This window comes from Corapipo altera, unplaced genomic scaffold (genome assembly GCF_003945725.1).
Source record: "Corapipo altera isolate COAL_440 unplaced genomic scaffold, ASM394572v1 55, whole genome shotgun sequence".
Lineage (NCBI taxonomy): Eukaryota > Metazoa > Chordata > Aves > Passeriformes > Pipridae > Corapipo > Corapipo altera.
This window is the reverse complement of record NW_020884882.1, coordinates 8,814,166-8,835,603: the sequence shown is the minus strand read 5'-3', so window position 1 is coordinate 8,835,603 and position 21,438 is coordinate 8,814,166. Positions and strand designations below refer to the sequence as shown.

Below are 21,438 nucleotides of genomic sequence, written 5' to 3'. Positions count from 1 at the left end.
AGTTCCCAGCAACTGGCAGGAAACACAATCTTGATGAAAATTCTGAGAACTAACACAGAAGTCACAGTGTCTCCTAGAGGATTTAAATTGCTTGCTCAGCATTAGCCAGACAAACTGCATCCATAAAGAGTTACTAAGAATTTACAACTCCTGCACAGCTTATCATAAACATCCGGTAAATGTTCTTTGCACTTTGAAGCTGAAGACACCAGAATGTTACATAAAGGGAGAGAAAAAAGACAAGTGAAAAGGAAGTAGTGAGTTCCTGCTTCAGGAGACTCTGCTTTTATGAAAACAAGCTTTGCATTTTGCAAAGAGTTGGTTTGCCCATGAACTAAATCTGTGGAGTGGGTTTGATCACTTCACAGAGGAAGTTTTTTCAGTCTGTAAGACAAATATTTAATGGTTTCCAATAGCTGAAATAATACAAATTCAAAGAAGAAACATTTAGTAGTGAAGAAACTGATCACTGGGTTACCATTTTAAAGAGATACAGTGACTGTCCAGTATTTGTGGGAAGAAGGTGTCTAACTTATTCAAGCCTTGTAAAAGTACTAAACCTAGCTCAAACAATTAGTTCTGGAAGTCTCACACCCCAAAGCAACAGTAGGAGCCGGACAAGATGACCACAATTGTTCCTGTTGAAAGATTCAGTGTTGAGAAGATTGGCTGTTTTAGCAGAACATGGAGTGGACAAACTTTACTCCACCTTACACTCCGACAGACAAATGACTTCCCAACAGCAACCCTCTCCATTTATCACCATCTCTCCCTCCCCCAAGTTCTGCTTATCTTGACCCTCTGTGAAATAATTCAAATATTTAGATTTGACAATCTCAGCATGATCCATGCACAGAGCTGGAGAAGCCTTATCATAAATAATCACATGCACAATATCACAATTTTGAAGGTTGTTCCCCACATGTTTTAGCGCAGATCCTTGCCAGCATTCATGGAAGATACACACACATCCTAAAGTCAAACTGTAATGCAGTTTTGTATTTCCTACTTACCAGTGTAGTTTACAGAATAGCTGTTTGGGTCCAAGAATTTCTTTACCAGTTCACAGTTAGACAGTATGTGATGGGTGGTAATTACATCAAGATAGGCCTGGAGTCCCTTCTGTCTTTCAGCGATGAATTCACGCTCCATATTTCCAATCAATTTTTTTGGAGGAAGAGGTAGACTTAGAGTTGAGATCTTAAAAAGAGAGGAAAAATTACTAGCCTTGCTCTCAAAATGCCTCGGGGATATAAACTGGCAACTGAGAAAGTAAAAGATTCAGCAGCAAGCTAACTACTTGCTAACTCGTGTATATACAAGCTTTTATATTTTTCCTAGGTACTGTTATCAGAGTCAGATGACAGCTCACATCCCACTGTGAAGAGATTAGTAAATGGAACAACACTGAAAATACAAGGAAACAAATTTTAGCTAGTGACTCATACATTTAAGATCACTACACAAAACTTTCAGATACTAAATGGCTACAATTTTCAGCCAGACCCTTCCTATGACATACCTCTGCCACAGCACAAAAACTATTCACACCTTACCATTTTCTCTGGATAAGATTTATGCTTTCTCATTTCATGAAGTGCAGATTAATAATTTTTCTTTGCCTCTATGACTTTGTAGGTAATTTAAAGCCCTTTCTGTCAGTACTTTAAATCTGTAATTTCAAACGTGGTGCAACTTTTCCATTTTCTCTTCAGAATTTGCTACTGTACATTTTTTTAAAATTCATCTTTCAACCCAGAAATAGCTGCAATCTACCAGTGGACATAGAGTAGTTGTTTTATGCTGACACTAGTGATCCAAAACTTCAGAAAAAAAATCAGAGAAATCCTTCAAAATAGGATGATGAAAAAATGTACAGAAATTCAAAGCCTTATGTAAGTCAGATCAAAGAGATCATCCTCTGTGTTTATATTCAATTACATCATGTGAATTGCCAGAATACATTTTTCATGTTGTTAACACATTGTTGTCTTTGCAGATCAAAGCACCTGCCTTGGGTAAGCTGAATCTCCATACGAGTTATCTTTAAGAACTGTGTGTTGCAGGAATCAATTACACCAGATGCAACAACCTCATTTCTAAAGCAAATAGTTCACCAGGGAGAAGACAGGGACTTCTGGTGTTTGAACAACTTTCATTTTAACTAGTGGAAAAGGTAAAGGATTAGTTCGACAAACTGGGACAGAAAGGAGAACCATTCCCTTTCCTTTTTACCTCATACATTTGAACACAGGAGTTGTTCCCTACTAAGTTTAGCACTTCTACTTCACCATTTTCTGACTGCAAATTATGGACTGAAAAAGAACTACAACTATGTCTGGATTACACAAGATGTTTATAAAAATCATCCTTTTCACTGAGAATTTTTAATGCTCTTTTACACACAAGGGAAAAAAACATCCAGGAATAAACCCAAAAGCAACCATATACCACTCACAGTCAGTAATTCACCAAATTACTTTTAACACAGAGGCAAATCGAACTCTCCTTTGTCAGACCACTCCAATTCAAAACCAAGTTTCTAAACAAAAACTAAATCCTTTTCTGGTACTGCTCACTTAAAAAGCATGTCAAATGATAATCACCTTTACCTTCTTGACCTGACAGCTAGCTACCATCAGAGAGACATTGACTCTAGTTCAGATATTTTCAAACCACTATTATTTGTTTTAAAACTTAGACATCTGCTATTTTTCAGCAGAAAGTAACATTCAGGTCCAGGTTTTTGTAGCAAAAAAACACACAGCACAGCAAGATCGCTCTCTGTCCTAGAAGGACACCTCACTGAGGTCCTGACCTTGCCAAGACCTCACATGCTTTCAAACATCAGTAATATTTCTCTGTGGCCCCAGTTCACCACTGGAGCCAGGATGGGCTTCATCACGGAAGAACCTGGGAATTAACATTCTTATCTTCAAACCACAGCCCGCTCAGGAATGTCTGTTCAAAAGCTGCAATAAAATGCTTCACAAAAGCCAGATATCTTGCTGTGAATTCCAGTGCTTCCAGTACTTCACTTAACAAAACAGAATAGCAGTCAGTGATCTCCACACATCTTTGTCAAATAAGGGAAGAGGAAGAAATGCAGGACAGACTGGAAGGAGCTTTTCAATCCAGTATAGTTGAGAGTTCAGGGAATCTGGCTTGAAACTTTCTGATACAAATCAGGGTCACAGGTATGCATTCCCAAGCCTAGATAGTTTTGAAATTCTTGATCCTTAGTATTATTAGATAGGTAGCACCAGATTAACAGCAGAAAATTTGTATTCCAACTCAACTGCAGCTGTGTTCAAACACAAAAACCAAAATCTACAAAGAGGTCAAGTATGCCATGAGAACTTGAAGAACTTTGGGCTTTACATCCAAAAGAAGCTCCAGCAGTTTTTCCAGCTGCATTTTAGTTTTGAAGGAAGAAGATTGTAGTTTGGTATCTTCCTACTGGTCCTTGGTTTATACTGTTTTTTGGAGGGTTGCTTTGTGTGGAGTTTTGTTTGTTTACTCCTATTTCAATATACACAAGATGAGAGTTTAAAGAGTTTAGAAACAAGTCATGGGACCTGAATACTGTGACAGAATATTGTTGCTTAGAGTTCTGGATAGAAAGAACTGAGGAGTGTTATATTGTCTTAATGAATGCAAAAACTTCAGCTCCAGTATCACAAAGAGCAATTTATAAAAAATCCAAAACAGTGGGAGAAAAGAGCAATTTTACCATGATTCTCACTAGTTACTGTCTGCCTTGGCATTTGGAACTAGGCTGGAGAAGCAGTAGTGTTTGTCAAAAGCAGAGTTGTACATCTTTCATAAAGGCTTAAAACTCTATTCCTGCCCTTCTGCTGGGCACATAATAAAGAATAACACCTTTTAGGGTGGTTCTCTGCATGAGCCAGAAAAAGCTTCTCCAAGCAGAGACGCAGTTTTACCTTTCCAGACTGTGGGAAGCAGACTCAGGAGTTTGAAAATCAAGGTGTGAGAAGTAGTTTTCATTGAAGGAGTCAAGTGCTGAAGATCATGGCCTGCTAATTTAGCCATGCTCTCATATCCTCTCATCGAAGTTAGACATATGTTTTGATTATTCTGTTTGATGTTTTCCAGTCATCCAAGAAGCTGATGTTTTTGTCCTAGATCTTGGTCTCCCTCTTGTTTCAAATTCCCCCTTATCCCACTCTGCATGTTGCTGTCAGATAATTTCCTGAATCCTCCCCTTTTAGCATTCACCTCTGTCTCAGATAAAAAGGCTTTTTCTTTATCACATATAACCTATTTACCTTCACTTTCTAGACCTTCCAACTAGACCTAACCTTGCAGTACCTATCATTCCTGAATTTTAAGATTTAAAGGCCCATTGCTTTCTCTACTAAAGGTGCCCCATTTGAAATGTAAATGAGAAGGCATAAAGCTTTTTCATGCCTTAATACATCCTATTCCCCAGGGTTAAGAGGAGCTTGTTATAGGTGGCTGCAAAAGGGAACTCTTTCTTCTTTTTAAAACTTTCTCAAAATTCTTTCTCTGTGATCTTTATCAAAACTTGACTATGGTTAAGACCACAATGACCCCTAGGTACTCTGATGACTAGTACCATCTCATCTCCTTGTGTTCTCCTGGGTGTTTATCTAAATTTAAATCTTGGATGTCTCTGGAGCAGGAGACACCTCGGTATTGCATTTATTCAGCACATCGCAGACAAGGTTTCTAGGTCATGATAAAAGTTCCTACGTGCTACTGCACATTCAACAGAATAATTCAACAAGGCAACCAAGTTGCATCTGTTGAATTATGACTAATTTGTCCTCTCATCCACCTTCAGCAAAGGAATTGGTTACAGCTCACAATTCAATACTCTTACAGGGCTTTGCTCACCAAGGATCATCAAGCAGATAGTTGATTAAACTGGGGAGGTAAAGAGGAATTGGAAACAGCATTAAACTCTTGAATTCATGCAACATTTAACAGGGGAAAAAATTTCAACCTCACAAAAATCTACCCTCAAACTGCATAATTCATTTTTTATCTTGTTTGCCTACTACCATGGAAGTCCCAAGTAAGAGTTTCAACCCTGTAGAAGCTCATCAGTCCTGCTTCCCCCCTTTTCCAAACACACTCACATACACCCTGCTTTTTCCCACACAAACTAAAAAGAAATAATTGTCCTAAAAAGCAGAAGAAAACACACAGTGAGTCCAGTGTTTGACCAAGGAACACTCCTCAGTGACACAGAAAACCATCACATGAGAAGCAGCATCTGGTAGTGCTTTTAGACGAATATAAATAATGGGACACATAGCACTTCAATGCTGAATTTATAAGGTTGGTATGTGCCTTGGCTTTCTCCAAATCAAAGAAGGAACAAATAAAAACACATAAAACCGGAACAAGTCACAGTACTGAAGGGAAAGATTCAGTATCTGCCAATTTCCTCCATTTCTATATAAATTGATCCTGTTGATGCTAAAATTCAATTTTATAAGGGAAAATATAGGAGTGAAAAAGTACACACTCAAGTTACATTTGAAGTCACAGTTTCTCTTTACAGCTATGTGAATTTTTATTTCTTCTTCACTGCAATATATAAAAATATCACAAGCCATTTTAAATATACCCTTCTAATGACACTTTATATTTATATATCAAGGGTGAAAGTTACCTGCAAGCTGTTATTAAGTAAGTCAAAGTCACTGTATCGCCTCACAATCTGCAAAATAAAAGACAAAGTTCAGGAAACAAATTACTTTTTCCATTAGCATTTTACTCCTCAAAATCACATCAGAGAAAAGTAATTCCCATTTATAATCATCTTCTTTTAACAATTCTTGTACAAAGCTGCTGGATTTATGTCACATTGCCAGAGCAAAGCAGTTTTTAATCACATCTCGATCAGACAGAAAATGCATTTCTAAACATTATCTTAAAACAGTTTTAAAAATATTTGTGACCAAGGTTGTTTGCAAACAAGACATTTTTGCCATATTAGATGCAACAACTTTTCAGTCATCTTCATTACTACTTCTTGGTTTTGTTGCTCAGCAAGGCTGTGGTTTTAGCCCTAAGGAAGGCAAACTAGCATTTGAGATTTTAAAGTGATGGTTGCACCAACACATAGTACTAACACATGAGAGGCATTTTTCCTGGAATATTCAGAATAGTAGCAGACAACATGCCTTCTGTAGCTGGCAGCAATACTGGTTTTGTGTTAGTTTTTGACCAAAAGTATTCAAGCACTTCATGTTCTCAATTCCAAATGAACATTTCTCTTTCCAGCTCAAATCTGAAAAGCTAGGAAGAGACAATTTTCAAACTCTTCCTAAAAAGGCATCCTGGTTACATGAGCCACAGTTTAAGAAATTACCTGCCAACTGTTTTCTGCTGAAACTCCTCTCTGAACACGGATTATGTATTCCTAATAAAAGGAAAAAAATATTAGAAATGAGAACGAATAAGCTGAAGAAAGTACTTCTCCAACTATGACCACTAATTGAGAAACAGAAAATTCAGATCCTGTACCTAGGGGAAGGTCCAAGATTGGTTTGCTTACACCCATCCCTAGCAACTGTCTCACTCTGCTTCCCAGTGTGGAAGACGAGGAGAGGTCCAGGAGCTTGCACTTGAACAGTTTAATTTAGTTACAGAGAAAGACAGTAAAAGCATACTCAGCACACATCTCTACCAACAACAAGAAACCTCTCCTTACCTCACCTCCAATATCCAACAAGTACCCCCAGGAACTACTGCCACCACCATAACAGAGCAACATGCCAGTAAATAACCACAGCTGCCCAACCTCCAATTACTTTTGTACTGGAAAGGTTACCACAAAAGCTGTGGAATGTGCTTGGGTAACTAGAACATCTCAGTTTCTCATGATGGTAATTCTTCATTTATAATGCAGGCTTAATGTTAAACATTTATATATTAACTATGCAGATACATCTAAATCTCAGTAAGGAACTTCTGAATTTTAAGAACTAATAATTCTTCCACCACAATTACATTCATAAATCACAATTTTTTTCAGTCTCTTCATTTCAAGTTCCACTGTACCTTTTGTAGATCAATGCCTGGTCATAAATACAGCAATATCATTATTGAAGATTTATTCAATTATCTCAAATATAGATATGAAGTATTTTATACACCCAATCAGGCATACTTCAAGGCACCCATGACTTTGTTTACCCCTTTGTTCAGTTTGAAAAGAGCTCTAAAAACACTTTTGACATTTCAAATATCATAAACAAGGCAAGTCCTTTTCCCAGAAATCCTATGTTCTCCATTTTAGATATTGTTTAATTAGTAAGGAAATAAAATTATTCTGGGCTGACTGTAGTAATTGATACTTCTTTGCCGTTTGCTTACACAAAGCTCTACAAATGCTGTTCTTTTTAAAGTCTTATTACAGAGATTATCCCACAGCCACATAATTTACACTGAAAAACAGGCTTGGCTGGGGTGGCAGGACCCTGCACTGGGGCTCAAAGTGCCACTAAACCCCCCAGGCTTCCCCAGGGAATGAGCACAGTCATACCACGCACCTGCAGCTACACAATCAAAGGGAGAATGAAAAATTCTGAGCCAAACACAAATTCACACCAGGGCTCACAGCATTCCCAAGCTGGAACATGCAAAAAGCTCCCTGCACTTGTGCCAAGCGACGCACGAGGACCCACCAGCCCCTGCCTGCAGTGCAGCAGCACATGATGCACCGCTGTCAGCCAGCCCAGATGACTTCATTCACCCCGGGACAAACTTTAAAACATGTTTTATGTAAAGTGCTGAATAATTTTTCCATTTCAAATGCTATTTTGCTGAATTGCTTACATCAAGAGGAGTCTTACACCAAAAGGACTGATCAGAGCATTATGCACATTCCCAGATATTAAAATTTATGCTGCGTTCCAAATTATTGTGAACAAACAATAAGGAAATAACAACAAATAAACAAAAGTATTTCCTGCACCTTGTATTTAATGCCAAATTTGTCCATTCCTTAACAATAACTCTGTCTGACATGTACCTGCCTACCAACTAGATAATTCAATTAACTGAGCGCTTGATTCATGAACTTGATTATAAACTCAGGTTCACAGCTAAGAATCCACTTCATGCACTTTTAAGTATCTTCTTTCAGGCATGTGAAGTGTCTTCTGCTTTTGGAATTTGCCTTCCAAACCCCACAAAATAATTCTCCTCTTTAAAATGAAATGAAATTAAAAACTGTTACACTGAAAAACATAAATATACCATTGGAGCAAACAAAGAAAGTGCGGCACATCAGAGAATACCTCCACAGAATTAAATTCTCATTTAACATCTACCAAGTAATTAGTGTAAATCAAGAATTATGACTCTTCCAGACAAGAGGCAAAGGCAACACTTACCAGTTGGTACTGCCTTATGTGTTCAACCTTACCTAATCCAGATTTTATTTTTTCAAGTTTCCTTCCAAAGCCCAGTGCTGCTGAGTCAAAAATGCTATGCATTTTCTAAAATTCACTTAAAATATCCTTTATTATCAAAGTTGTCAAATATCTGTAGCAAGTTTGAACCACCTAGCCTTGAGAAGAAACAAGACTAGTAAGCATGAAAACCAATGTGATTTATTGCATTTCTTCTCCTAGCAGCTTAGATAGAAGTGACAGAAATTCAAGATGTCACAAACCAAAACACGTAACTGTTATACTAGAATTAAAGTGTCTATTTTCAGAAAATCAGCCTTTCATGCTCACTCCATATTCTCTTCTCTCACCCATTTGAAATCATAATTATGGTGTCTTCCTGCAAAACAAGAAGCCCAAATCCTCATAAATAGTAACATAAATCCACAGAGCTGATTGTAATTCAACTGGTGTAATTATGTTTGGAAACTGTATGACAGAAGTCAATTAAAGGGACACCTGGAAACCCATATTCACCACTAAAGTGGCCTTTCCTGTTTTGTGAGCATTTCTGCATTTTGGGAAGTAGGAAGAGGCTACTTCACACACAGACAAAAAACTGCAACAACTGCTTATTCATCAAGTCTCAAAGGAACGTTGGCTCTTCCTCTGAAAAACCACGTCAGTGATGATTCACCACGTGCAGTCATTCATCTTTTCTAGGATTTTGAAAGAAGCAGAGTTATTGCTCAATCCCTTGTAGCATTTACTCTTCCTCCAGTGATTATCATTTTCTATTGTACCCCGAGAAAGCGCTCCCGGGCAGGCAGAACACAAACTCATTAGACAACCATCAAAGCATCTTCTTGCACACAACCACTCTGGTCAACACAGCAGTCAGCTCTTCTGGAGAGCCCAGAGATGAACAACTCGGGGCTCAGAGCCCATTCTTGCAGGAAGATTATATAAAAAAAGACCATATTTAGGCCACAACTATTTTTCCCTACATATACTTGAGCATTTTCCCATCCAGTTCTGTCTTGATGCCCTAAAACACTGATTGTAATGAATAATTGTCCAACCTGTCAATCTAATGAAAAAGCCTAAATGCTCTTCTGGGTTTTGGGGTATTTTTTCCCCGAAGTTGATAAGGAGATTGAAAGTCAACAAATAGCTGTAGTAGAAAAAACAGGATAAGAAATACAATCCCATTCCCAGTGTCTGCCATGGCTACACATAATCAGCAGACCATAGTATCCTGAGTTTTAGTGAGAAGTTGATACTTCCTATTGCCTCCGCGTGGCAACAAGTTTGTTGTGGGATTATAATTAGCACCACTGATATATGCTTCCCAGAGGACCAGAGAAGAGCTTTCAACTCTTCAAGCCTAAATGCACAAAAGCCTTTATTACTCTGCCAAATTCTGTTTTGGTTAGGGAAAAAAAATCTGAATTACAACAATCTTCTTCTGACACTGCCTGATAGTGGGACTGAGACTGTGCCCATAGGAAACACATAAAAGCTTAGGGAAAACAGAGGGGCACAGTCAGGATCATTTCTGTTTAGCTGCATCATCCAACCTAGGAAAACAGAATGGAAAAGGCTTCAGAAAGGGCTAGTAATCACCAGAGTTCACTCATGCCAACAATTTTAGGAATCCACAACCAGGCTTGGTGAGGTCTAGGTTAGCTACACTCATGCAGAAATTCCCATGGCATCTTTCACTCCTACATGAATAACTCAGAATCTTTCCTATGACTCAGTTTACCAAATAACTTCAAAGGAGCCCTAACAGCTGCTGGTTGGCAAAGAAAGGTCTCAGCTTTCACAGGAGAGACAACAGAGAGACAACAGAGAGACAACAGAGAAACAAGAGAGAGAATCTCCCGCTACTGATTTTGCCTGTGGGCAGCAAGGTCACTGCCAGCAGCTACACAGGAGACACCTACAAGACAGGCCACACAACCATTCCCAAGACAACCTCCATGGATCCCTCCAGACTCCCCACATAGGTAAGGTTTGTACATCTGCTCCTCTTTGTACCAGTATTGCCAACCAGTTCCTGACACAACCTTGATATTCCAGCAGCAGTTCAAAATACATTTTTAAAGATGCCAAGGAAAGCAGTTTTACCTATGGGATAATTTCCTGGCTGCTCCAATTAGTCAAAAAAGAGAAAACTGGTGCCAGGAGGAGGAGGTTGGGAGCAGGGAAAGCTGTATGATCCCAGTTCCACACTGTCATTTTCTAAAATCTTCTTGCTATCACTACAGAGTTCTGGATAGAGTTTCTGAAAAGGAGTATTCTCCGAAAATCCACATGGATCAGTGATAACCACATTGCATTTCTCCAATCCTTTGCCAGTAACAGTTTCACAATCACTGAGTGGGATTACCATTATCCTGAACTTACCCATTTTCATGCAGAGCCAACATTTAGGTGTTTTTTTCCCCCAGATTCACCAAGATTAGCCCCTGGTATTCCAGCATCTATTAAAACACTAGCATCAGCAGCTCAGCACTGCTCAGCAAAATTTTGTTAACATTCCTATGTGCAAATCATACAGCAAAGTATGTTCAATGTTTAACAACTGCTGTTTACCACCATTCCTAGTTTTTGAAACAGGAAGCAAACAGGAAAGAAGGCTTTTGTAGAGATAAAATAGGAAAGAACTAATGGTGAATTCAGAGATTCTTAAAATAAAATGTAGAGTGTCACCAATATTGGGAAATACATTCTGTTTTGCCAAGAAACTAGTCTCTAAATTTCCAGCTCAGGACAGTCAGCCTGTTTTTCCACTGATTTCTGCTGTACGTCTGTTTAATCCAACAGGCTTGAAAAGCCAACCATTATAAAGATCCAGGTCACCTTCAGGTCACATCAACTAAAAGTTTGGAAGGGCTTTATTTTATAAGCATTAAAGAGAGGAAAGCCTAATTAAGCATGAATACAATCCCTGCTTAAGTAGGCTGGATTGGAACAATTTCTAGTAAGAAGCTCTTTTAAATGTTTATTTAGAAAATCTCCCATGTGAAAAGTAACAACAAGACCAGGAAAGCTGCTCAGCCTCAGAGACCTCTCTGTTACAGGGCACAGTATTTATTTGCTATTGCACAACCTGCCATTAAGCCCATCTGAGGCAGAAGCAGCAGCAGGCTGGTGTTTCACGACATTTTAAACAATGCAGGTGTGTGTGTGTGTGTCCTGTTTGCACCATTCACACACTGTATCACTGCTCTAGTAATGAGTCAGCCATTCAGTAAGCAAAAGCTATGAAGTAGGACAACTGCAGGGAAAAAATAGGACACACATTTACATGTAATGAAACTTACTGAACAAGGAAACAACTGAAACATGAGAAATCACGGATTTTCAGTGCCCTGCACCATCATGGCCTTCACCAGAAAGGCAAAATACTGAGTATTTTTCAGGAAATACTCAGTAGCCAACAAAAATATTCTAATTAGGATTTACTAAAGTATGATATGGCAACTAATATTTTGACTGCAATCTTTGCAGGAGCTACAAATGCAATACTAATTTCCTGAGTTCAGGTTGGAATATCTAAAATTAGGTGTGATGAAAGAGCTACCTTTTGTGAGCTCAGGCTGGAGGGGAGGTGGGAGGTGGCCAAGGTTACTTACTAAGTCCAGTGGAGGAACTGCATTTCTGTAACCTCAAACAAGTGAACTCTAATAGCTTCCTGTCTAAAGCCACGTCTAAAAGTAACTTCATGTTTGTTTTTGTTCAAAGTGAAGGCAACCTTGCAGAGATTGAATTCCTTATAAAGCAGATGCGCAAAGTCCTTAACAAGCTTTCAAACTAAATTCTGCTCTTCTAGAAACATATGGCTCCATTTTTGTATTCAGAACAATATAGGAAAGATATAAATGCTTTTTCAACGTTTTTCTAATCTAAAAGCTGTGAGTGTCAACATTCATCATTGCTCAAGGAAAACTAAAAACTCTGAAAGTACGTTATGAGAGGGATTTATTTCAGCTGTTCATTTCCAAATGCCTTTAAGACAACAATGTACTGCAGCAAAGCTGACTGTTTCACTACTTCAATTTCAAAACATGAAACACATGAAAAAGCAAAATTGCTTCAGAAAAGAATTAAGGAATGTTCAGAAGTATATGTACAACTCAATAGCAGTTCTACTGCTGAAAAGTGCTCTAAGAGTTGTATGTGCACATGTGCAGTTCTTATTAAGGCATATGTCCAGATTATTGTGGAAGAAAATAGCATCCTATTTCAAGGCTTAGAAAGAAAGCCACTTCTAAATAGTGAACACACGGATGAAATACTGCAATATGAAGCAAGTTCAACAGCCAACATTTATTAAAGCTTTAGTGCTGAAATTGCCTCTGTTGTCAGAACACAACATTTGGCGTCAAGATGAGACACTTGCAAATGGCTTAATATATTGGATGTAATTCTGCTCCTATTGAAGTCAAGGAATGCAGCAGCTACAAACCAACTTCATTTTCTGCAAAACTGGTGCACAGATCTGCCCAGGGACTGAGCCACGGCTGTGGAAAGGTGCCCAACACAGTCCTGAAAGCTACAGTTTCTCTCTCTCTCTCTCTCTCTGATGCAGTGCTAGTGACTGAAGCATAAAGCAGGAGACAAAACGAAGCTGACAGGGTTTGCTCATGTAATTTCACAACTGTTAAGTGGGTGCCACTAGAATGCACCTGTAATATGGGGGGTTTTTTGCTTTTGAAATAAAAAGGACTCCATAAACACCGCACTATAGAATTAATTGTATTTAAGTTCACATTCCAACAAAACTCAGACTGCTTGTAACACACTTAACTGGGGAAACAACTTTTGCAAACATGAAAAAGCATAATTTTCGTCTTCAATTATCATTGGAAATAAATATGCAGAAAGAAAACCTCAGTGGACAATTTCTTTATTGCAACACAAAAACATGGAGATTATGTCCCAGCTCAGATGTACTGACTCCAGTAAGAACTTCTGAGCTCTTCTTAATTGAACAAAACATGTCAAGCTTGTGAGCATATCAGAGAATTTTGCAGCTGATTCCCTAACAATCTAAAAGCCCCATTTACCAGGGGTTGACCTACTCTTACTAAGCAAAAATTGCAAACCCTCAAAAGTACATTTTCAATACTAGTTTTGTCCCTTCTTAGGTTTCTGGAGAATTCAGGAAAGCACGTAGTAGTTTCAGGTTGTGTTTTCAGTTTTGTTTTTTTCAGTTTCACCTTCAGCCCCAGGAAACAGAAACTGAGCCTCTGCCAATTACAGCCCCTGATTCAATGCTATGAATGCTACTCACCCAGTCTGTTGTATTAAATTTAAATTAACAAAAACTGCTTAGAACAATAGGCAAGTAAACTATTCATTTGACACAAGCTTTGGTCTTCTGTGTGATATTTCACCATGTCTACAGAGCTTTTCCTGAAATTCTTTACCTCTTCCTTATTTGGTTTTTCAGAAGACTGTCTATTTTCAGCATCCACAGAAGGTTTACATAATTATTAGTTCAGTTGCCGTGTTAAAGTTACACCTAACCTCGGCCTAAGCTGTCTTCATATGAGTGCTTTTATAAGGTATGACCTACAGGAAAAAAATACAAATGCAAGTTTAAAACAACTCTCGCATTATATAAACAGCATTATAAAATCTTAATACAAACTGCTGACAAAAGGACAGAAAATTTATTTATGGCTGCCTTTGTATTTCAGCTTTAGAACAAGTCTACCATGTGCAAAGCTAGTTCTCCAAACAGTAGTTTGGAATTAAGGATTGTACAGATGTACATCTTTTGAAGATACTGCATTGAGGTGGGATGAGAAACAAACCTAAAAAGCATTCAGTTAATGACAACCTACTTTCTTCTAACTATAATTTAACAAAGTAAAATGCAGTCTTTAACACCCCACAAAAGCACTTCAGCCCTTATTTCTTAGAGGGGCTTCATTTACACACCTCTTAAGATACAAGGGTTTATTTGTGTGGCTTATTATAAACCAGGAAAGTTCAAATCAGGGACAGCATCACCCACCAATAAACAAACTATTCAGACACTAGGGACATAAGATGTAGCATCCAAAATGACAAAATAGTGGATTTACATCAAATAAGAAACCAAGCCTCTGTTAATGGCTTCCTGTATTTTGTTATCCCACACTGGCTCTATATAAACCATCTGTGCTACACACACTTCAAGCCGTCTTTCAACTATCAACAGGGCTTCTGCAGTAAAACAAACAATTACTAATAGATGTATCTTAGAGACAGATTTTAAATCAAAAAGAACAGTGCTCCAGCACTCTGGTATTAATGAAAGAACAGAACAAATCAATAGAGAATTTTCCCTGAACATCCGTTAGTAACAGAATACAGAGATGAAAGACGGGGGGAGCAACATTTGCTATCACACTCCCTCAGACAAGACAACACAGGCGGAGTCTGGATTGAAAAAGTACTCATTCTGAAAGAATTTTGTGACTTTTTCTTTTTGAACCAAAATCATGCAAGCCAAAGGAAAGAACACAAAAAGCTATTGTCATTTGCAGCAGCAAAAAAGTATAATAAGGCATGTTGGAAACAAGTTACCAATGAAACTTAATCTGCTCTGCCAACTGGGGGGTATTAGGAGTTACACAACTTCTCATAGGACTTGGCACATGCACCCCTCAGCTATTGAAACAGGTAAAAAGTATCACGCTTGCCAGGAAATTTAAGAAGAGAAATTGCAACAACTGAGAGCCATAGCCTGCTAGATTCACAAGACCTTCTAGACCACTTCTCATAGGTAACTTCTGTTCAGAGAAGACTGGAACATTAGCAAATGAGAGTTCCTCACACAAAAAAAATCCCACTTCTTAAGTGCAGGTTATTTATAGGAAGAGTATTTAATAAGGCAGTCTACAGATAGTTGTATATCCTGTGGTGAACCTACAATTATTGTCATTCAGGTTAAGGATATGCACCAGATGCAAGGAACCAGGAAGAGATCCACAATGCAGGGATCTGAGCTGTGTAAGGGGCAGAAGAAATACCCTCTGGCCATTTAAAGCACGCTTCCCACTAGTATACCCGCTCTGAGGTATCTCTGGCCTCCTTTCCAGCCCAGCATCCCTGCTCTCAGCCAAAGCAGGAACCACAAATGACAGCCAGCTCCGTCTCTCTGATTCACAGTACTGCTTGGTCATACCACAAGGAAACCTGGTTTTTAAAGTGGAAAATAACTGCAAACAGGACATTATGAAATTTGGACTATTACAGCACACTCAAAGACAGTGCAGTTCTTAGGGAGACAGCGTGCATATGTCCCTGGCATCCCATAATTAACCTGTGACACCCAAGTGACAGCAGGGCTTGTTCTGCTAAGTGTCTCCGCTCCCCACAACAAAGAAGCGGGGCTGGGGCTGCGGGGTCTCTGCAGCTTCACAGCCTCAGTGACACGGCAGGACCCGCAGGCAAATGCAGCCCGTTCATGTGTAACTTCATCGCAGCTACCGAAATGAGGCAACGAGAGCCCATCTCCGCTCCAAGGGCTGCAACACCCTGAGAAAAGCAGGAATTACAGCCACTCACACGGCCTCGCTCGGGGGGGACACCAGACAGCCCCAGCCCCGCACCGGCCGCGCCCGCAGAGCCCCAGCGGTGCCTCCCGGGGCTGTGCCCGGCTGCCCACGGGAACCCCGCGCACACGGCGGGGGCGAACGAGCCCAACGATCCCCGTCTCCAGGCGGCGGCGGCGGCACCGCCGCATCCCACCGAGGGGTTCCCGGGCGCTCCAACCCGCTCCCGGGGGTAGCGGCCCCGCCGCCGCCTCCCGCACCGCTCCCCCCGCCCGCAGCCCGACCCGCACTGCCTCGGTGCCCCCCCCCGCCTCCGCCACCCCCGGCCCCGCTGCTGCGGGCTCAGCGCAGGCCCCCTCCCGGCCCCGCTGCCCCCGGCCCCGCACACCCCGGGCACCCCCCAGCGCCCCCCGTTACCGGCTGCCCCCGCTCCCTCCCCCCGCGCCCGCCGCTCCCGCCGCCCCCCGCGGCCCGGCCTGCCCCGCTCACCGTGTGCGAGTGCAGGCTCTGGCTCGCCTCGATCTGCGCTGTCAGCGGCACCGTGTCGTCCAGCAGCACCTTGCCGGCCGGCGGCTTCTCCATGAAGGCCATAGCGGAGTGGGGAGCGGGAGAACCGGCGCCGCCAACCCGCTTCCCGGGGCAGCTCCCGGCGCGGCCGCCGCTGTCAACACGGCAGCGCCGCCGCCGCCGCGGGGCCTTAGCGCCGCCGCACGCCGCTGCCGCCGCACGCCGCCAGGGGGCGCCGCGCCCCCTCCGGGGCGCCGCGGGTTCGAATCCCGGTCCCGCACCGGGAGGCGGCGGGATGGGGGGACACGGGGAGGTTCGTCCCCGGGAGCAATAACGGGGAAGGAGCGGGGGCCAGAGCGCAGGTGCCCGCCCCGCCGCCCAAGCCTTCCACGCCCGGTGCTCCGGTGGCACCGACGGCAGTAGTAGCAGCGTGTAAGACATCAACTCCGAGACACTGCTGGTTCTCCCAGAGAGGACAACAGAAAAGGGCTGGTGTGCTTGCTGCTCTTTACCTTTTGGGGTGGTTTTTTGTGGTTAAAAGATCATAAAATAATCAAATAGCATCCAGTAACTCCTACTCAATTTCTAGATTTTAGTGTTTGGGTTTGGTTTTTTTTCAGAAGACATTTAAAGTTGTTCAACTGAGTTCCACAACCTGGCTTTCATTGCAGAAGCATAAAAAACTTTCTATTTCAGTACTACATAGCATCTGGGAACCTACAAGTTGGACACTTGTCTGCATTTCCTTTTGTCTTTTTACACCATACATAGGAATTACTTTCACTTAAGATGTTGTAAGACCACAGAGATGGAGTTTTTTTACACCCATCTTGCAGCTCCCCGCTGAGAGGAAAATGGGTTGAATGGTGTGGTTCATTAGCTGAATCTCAGGCTGAAACAGCAATCCTGACTCCCCAAACTAGTCCTTGTGTTGTGATCCAGGAGGTCAGGCACAGATTTGATTCATTTTTTTAACAGATATTAACAAGTCAACTTCCCACCTGGAGAGGAAGGTGAACAAGAAACAGAGAAATGAGTGTGCCTGCTTTGGGAAAGTGTTTCACACAGCACAAGCCAGTGACAGACAGTGACCCGAGGCAGAAGGAAAGGAAACGGGAAGTGAAGCAGCTCCTACAAACAAGAGATAAGGAAAGCCCTCCCTAACTACTGCTTCCAGGTTGTGAACAGGCCAAACACCAGGCTTTGGAAACAGAGGGCATGGAGTCAAACACCTTAAACATTACCCCTCCCTCTGCTCCAATGTGACTAACCCCTGGGGTTACAGTGCAGCACACTCAGGCTGCGCACCTGTTTTACCAGTAATCTTCATTACAGGTTGAGGACAAACTCTCTTTTCACAGCAAACAATTCTGAGGTTATTTGCAGTCAAGGAAAGTTTCAAATGCATTTCTGCTGCACAGAAGATAGAAGGGATAACAGATGCTTTGCCAGAAAATTATAAGCCACCAATTGAAGGCCTTCTTCCTGATGGCATTGATCATTCCTGAAAGAAGTCTCTTAGTGTATAATGACCTTACACTGGTAATGAATTTACCAAAAGCCTATTTTAACAAGGTGCTTTCAGTGGGCAAGGAGGAATACGTGTTCACACAGACAAGCAGAGAGAAGCCATACAGTTAGTACTCATATGCCCCTGCTTGTCTTGCCCTCAGGAGCACAAGTACACTAAGTTGTGACAATATTTTTTTTTAAAGGCTCCTTCACTCTGTTTCTGGGAGGCAAGTTTCAGAGGAAACACCCACAGGAGCCATGCAGATTACAACACATCCCGCAGTACACGTGTGTCAGTACCTCCACTTCTGTCCCACTTGTTAAATGCAGCATTGTCCCCTCCCCTGGAGCTTGTTGGCAATACAGCTGCTTTGTACAAAAGGAACAAGTTTTAACTGAACTTTGCTGGTGTGGACTGCGATTTTGCCAGAAAGAACAGCCTCAGCCACTCCAGAATTCCCACTGTGGCAGAGCAATGGCTTGCCTAAGCCACTTTCCCTCTTTGTCACAGTAAGTACGTAGTTCTGCTGGTTTCACCTTGACGATACATAGAGGAAAATGAAAAGTTTTAAGCTTAATGCAGCTCTATCAGGATTAAGTTTGTACACTGTCTTTCAAGCATTTTTTGTTGCAAATTTACTGGATTGAGTGATGTCACATAAAAAGACAAAATCAAAACCAAGCATTTCTGGCCTTTACAGTAAAGTAGCACAGGCTGAACAGCTCTAACTGTCCGGCACCATGACTTTCACCATCCCTTCCATAACAGTCTTCCCACTTTCTTTGACCTGACATGATACTGAAATGTGTGCAATAGAACCCTTCAGCCGTTTCACTTCTGCTGCAGCTGTGACTTCTTCACCAATATACAAAGGAGCTGGAAACCGGATCTCCTGGGAGAGAAATATACACCCTTGACCAGGCATTTTAGTACCTAGAACTGCAGAAATAAGTCCATTGATCAGAACTCCATGTACGACAGTTCTCCCAAACCTAGACTTCTTTGCAAACTCTTCATTTAAATGCAAAGGATTTGTGTCACCTGTTAAGTAGGAAAAAGTAACAACATCATTCTGAGTAAAAGCTTTGGTAAGTTCAGCTTTGTCTCCAACTTTTATGTGTAAACTTTGAAGTACTGGATGTCCAAGCAGTGAGTTGATAAACGTCAGCTTTGTCAAGGCTCTTCGTCGGAACATTCCTCCAGAAATTCCTCGCCTGAAGGGCTGCAACATCTCCAGAAACTTCTGCTTTGTACAACCAAACCAACAAGCACATTCAGTCTAGGACTAGTTCTCTACTGTTCCCAGATAATGCCAGAAGAAATGGAGATGTCTGTTTTGGGGAAAGAAAAAAACAAACAAGAACAAACTAAAGCCTTGAAAAAAAATCACCAACAAATGCACTCAAATGTGAAAATACCTAAATTTTCCTTTTACATGAAAGATTAGAAACTTAGAGCTATGCCCTAGCAGATTTTTGTCCAGCTATGGCTTCAGAGACAAAGAATTCTCAGAATTCCTTTTATTAAGCAGCACCCTCTAGAAAAAAATAAGCTCTGGAAGTGCACGTTTGTAAGGTCTGTCAACAGTGATTATTAGAAAGGGAAGAAATGGGGCAGAGGAAATAAAAGACAGGACCAAGATGTGAACCATAAACAAAACCTGCCAGAAATTATTTTCTCACAGGTGCATTAATGACATCAGGACTTGTCACTGGACTGAAACCATAAAGTAATGAGACAGCCTCTACCATCACATTTTACAAGATTCATCATAAGGTGAGAACTGCTCAAACACAGGCCCACACACCTGCACTTAAAGGCATTTCACTCCCAAACCAAAGCATTTTTGCATCTAGGCCACCTCTCTGTGAAGATACAGCATGCTCAGAGAGACAGCCAAGTTTAGAGCCAGAACTGACAGCTGGGGGAAGCAACAAGCCCTGCAAGGCTTTACCTGCAGCACCCGGAAGGCACACCTCCTGTTCTGGTAGAAGCCCAGCAAGGTTAGAGCACTCCACAGCTTGACAAGGCCACTTAGTAAAAAGAAAATAAAATATACTAATAAAATTTTGTTTTATCAGTTTTCCTGCAACATAAACATCTTAAATAAAAATACTGTTACACTAAGAGTAATGACATTTAAACTGAGTTTAACAGCAGGTAAATTCACCAGTAAGTTCCAGTAGCAACACTATGTCCTGAAGGGGTATTGCAGTGGCTGCAGTCTCTTGTCTTTCACACACAGATATGTAATGTAACCTCTTCAAGCTCACTTTACCAGTTCTTGTTCTCTCTGTGCATTTAAGCTCCTTCTTCCCCTAAATCACCTGCAGTCATCTTCACTATTTACAGTAACCATTCTGATCTTTTACTGTAGAAAGAGATCTAAAACAACACATTTGAACGGTGCTTAGTTCCTGTCTTAAACCATTTAAACCATTCAGGTTTAAAGCAGGAATAACATCGATGCACAAAGTTACCAAGCCTTAGTAATTACTTTCTGCATGCTGATGGTAAATATCTGCAAGTTAGGCTTAGTTCTTCAAAGACTATTCTTAGCTTAGAAGTTCTGGTTTTCTTACAAACAATACTTTCATGGCAGTATCAGAAGCCTGTACCAACTGCACCTTACCTGCTAATAACTCTTAATATGGCAGACAGAGTTTTTTCCTCATATGTTAAGACATCAACAGGCAAAGCTGCTCCAACCTATGAAAAAAAATGTTATTTAATAAGTTCCATGCTATTCTCTTATAGTGGTTTATAAGCAAGTGATTTCACTCCCAGCATGTGACATCATGTTATAGTTACACTCAAATCTCAAAGCAGTGTTTCAGTTACAAATAAATAGCACCTTTTCTCTCAGAGTTCTTTAGCTAGAAGCCACTTATTTCCACATTACAGCTGGAAAAACACGGACCCACAGGTGATGTGACCTGATTAGTTACCCAGCAATACTGTAAACAGAGCAAGAACAGTACTGCGGATTTCCCATCCACAAAGCTTTTCCCTTCATATAGTTCTCATTCTAAAGCCTCCCTATAGCAAAAGCATCAATACTTCACATTCTAAAAACCAGATATCAAAGAACGGTTTGAGTTGGAAGGGACCCTAAAGATGATCTCGTTCCAACGCCCTGCCACGGGCAGGGACACCTTCCACCAGAACTAAGTGTCCAAAGCCCCCATCCAGCCTGGCCTTGAGAACCTCCAGGGATGCCTGGAGCCACTTCACCACGGACACTAAACCGAGACGTGCAGCCCAGCACCACTGGGAGCAATGATAACGTGGGCTGGGGAGCAGGTACCCGGTTACGGCAGCGGTAAACTGAGGACACTTCTCCCTCGGCCCGTGCCCTCCGCTCGGACACTGCTCTGCTGTGCCGGGGAACAAAGGGCAGGCAACCGGCCGCTCCCCCAAGCCTCTCCCGGCCCGGAGCCGCCGCCGAGAGACGGACCCCGACCCC

At 41.4% G+C, this 21,438-nt stretch overlaps 3 protein-coding genes across 11 annotated transcripts in view; all 3 read right to left on the bottom strand.

The window, feature by feature from the left end:
- The window catches only part of PXK (PX domain containing serine/threonine kinase like), a 35,754-nt gene extending 19,098 nt beyond the window's left edge, over positions 1–16,656 (bottom strand). For 8 of the 9 annotated variants that reach the window (XR_003527217.1, XM_027640669.1, XM_027640670.1 and 5 more), the window contains exons 1-4: positions 16,442–16,656; positions 6,368–6,418; positions 5,666–5,713; positions 1,014–1,200 (exon numbers count right to left, since the gene is read on the bottom strand). Coding sequence is in view for 8 of the 9 variants with exons in the window: in XM_027640669.1 (XP_027496470.1) it covers positions 1,014–1,200; positions 5,666–5,713; positions 6,368–6,418; positions 16,442–16,543 (388 nt within the window). In the remaining variant the exon portion in view is untranslated. Of the gene's footprint in view, positions 1–1,013; positions 1,201–5,665; positions 5,714–6,367; positions 6,419–16,441 lie in introns of those variants that run through there. The other variant, XM_027640677.1, reaches the window with a different exon arrangement.
- A 1,422-nt stretch (positions 16,657–18,078) lies between these two features.
- HTD2 (hydroxyacyl-thioester dehydratase type 2) lies at positions 18,079–19,225 on the bottom strand. Its single transcript, XM_027640754.1, has one exon. The coding sequence runs from the start codon at positions 19,201–19,203 to the stop codon at positions 18,697–18,699; it is 507 nt and encodes a 168-aa protein (XP_027496555.1). The 5' UTR covers positions 19,204–19,225; the 3' UTR covers positions 18,079–18,696.
- Positions 18,974–21,438, bottom strand: part of RPP14 (ribonuclease P/MRP subunit p14) — a 3,001-nt gene continuing 536 nt past the window's right edge. Inside the window, exons 2-5 of the mRNA XM_027640306.1 lie at positions 21,280–21,349; positions 20,605–20,681; positions 19,927–20,005; positions 18,974–19,303 (exon numbers count right to left, since the gene is read on the bottom strand). Coding sequence (XP_027496107.1) covers positions 19,247–19,303; positions 19,927–20,005; positions 20,605–20,681; positions 21,280–21,349 — 283 coding nt within the window. The 3' untranslated portion in view covers positions 18,974–19,246. The remainder of the gene's footprint in view (positions 19,304–19,926; positions 20,006–20,604; positions 20,682–21,279; positions 21,350–21,438) is intronic.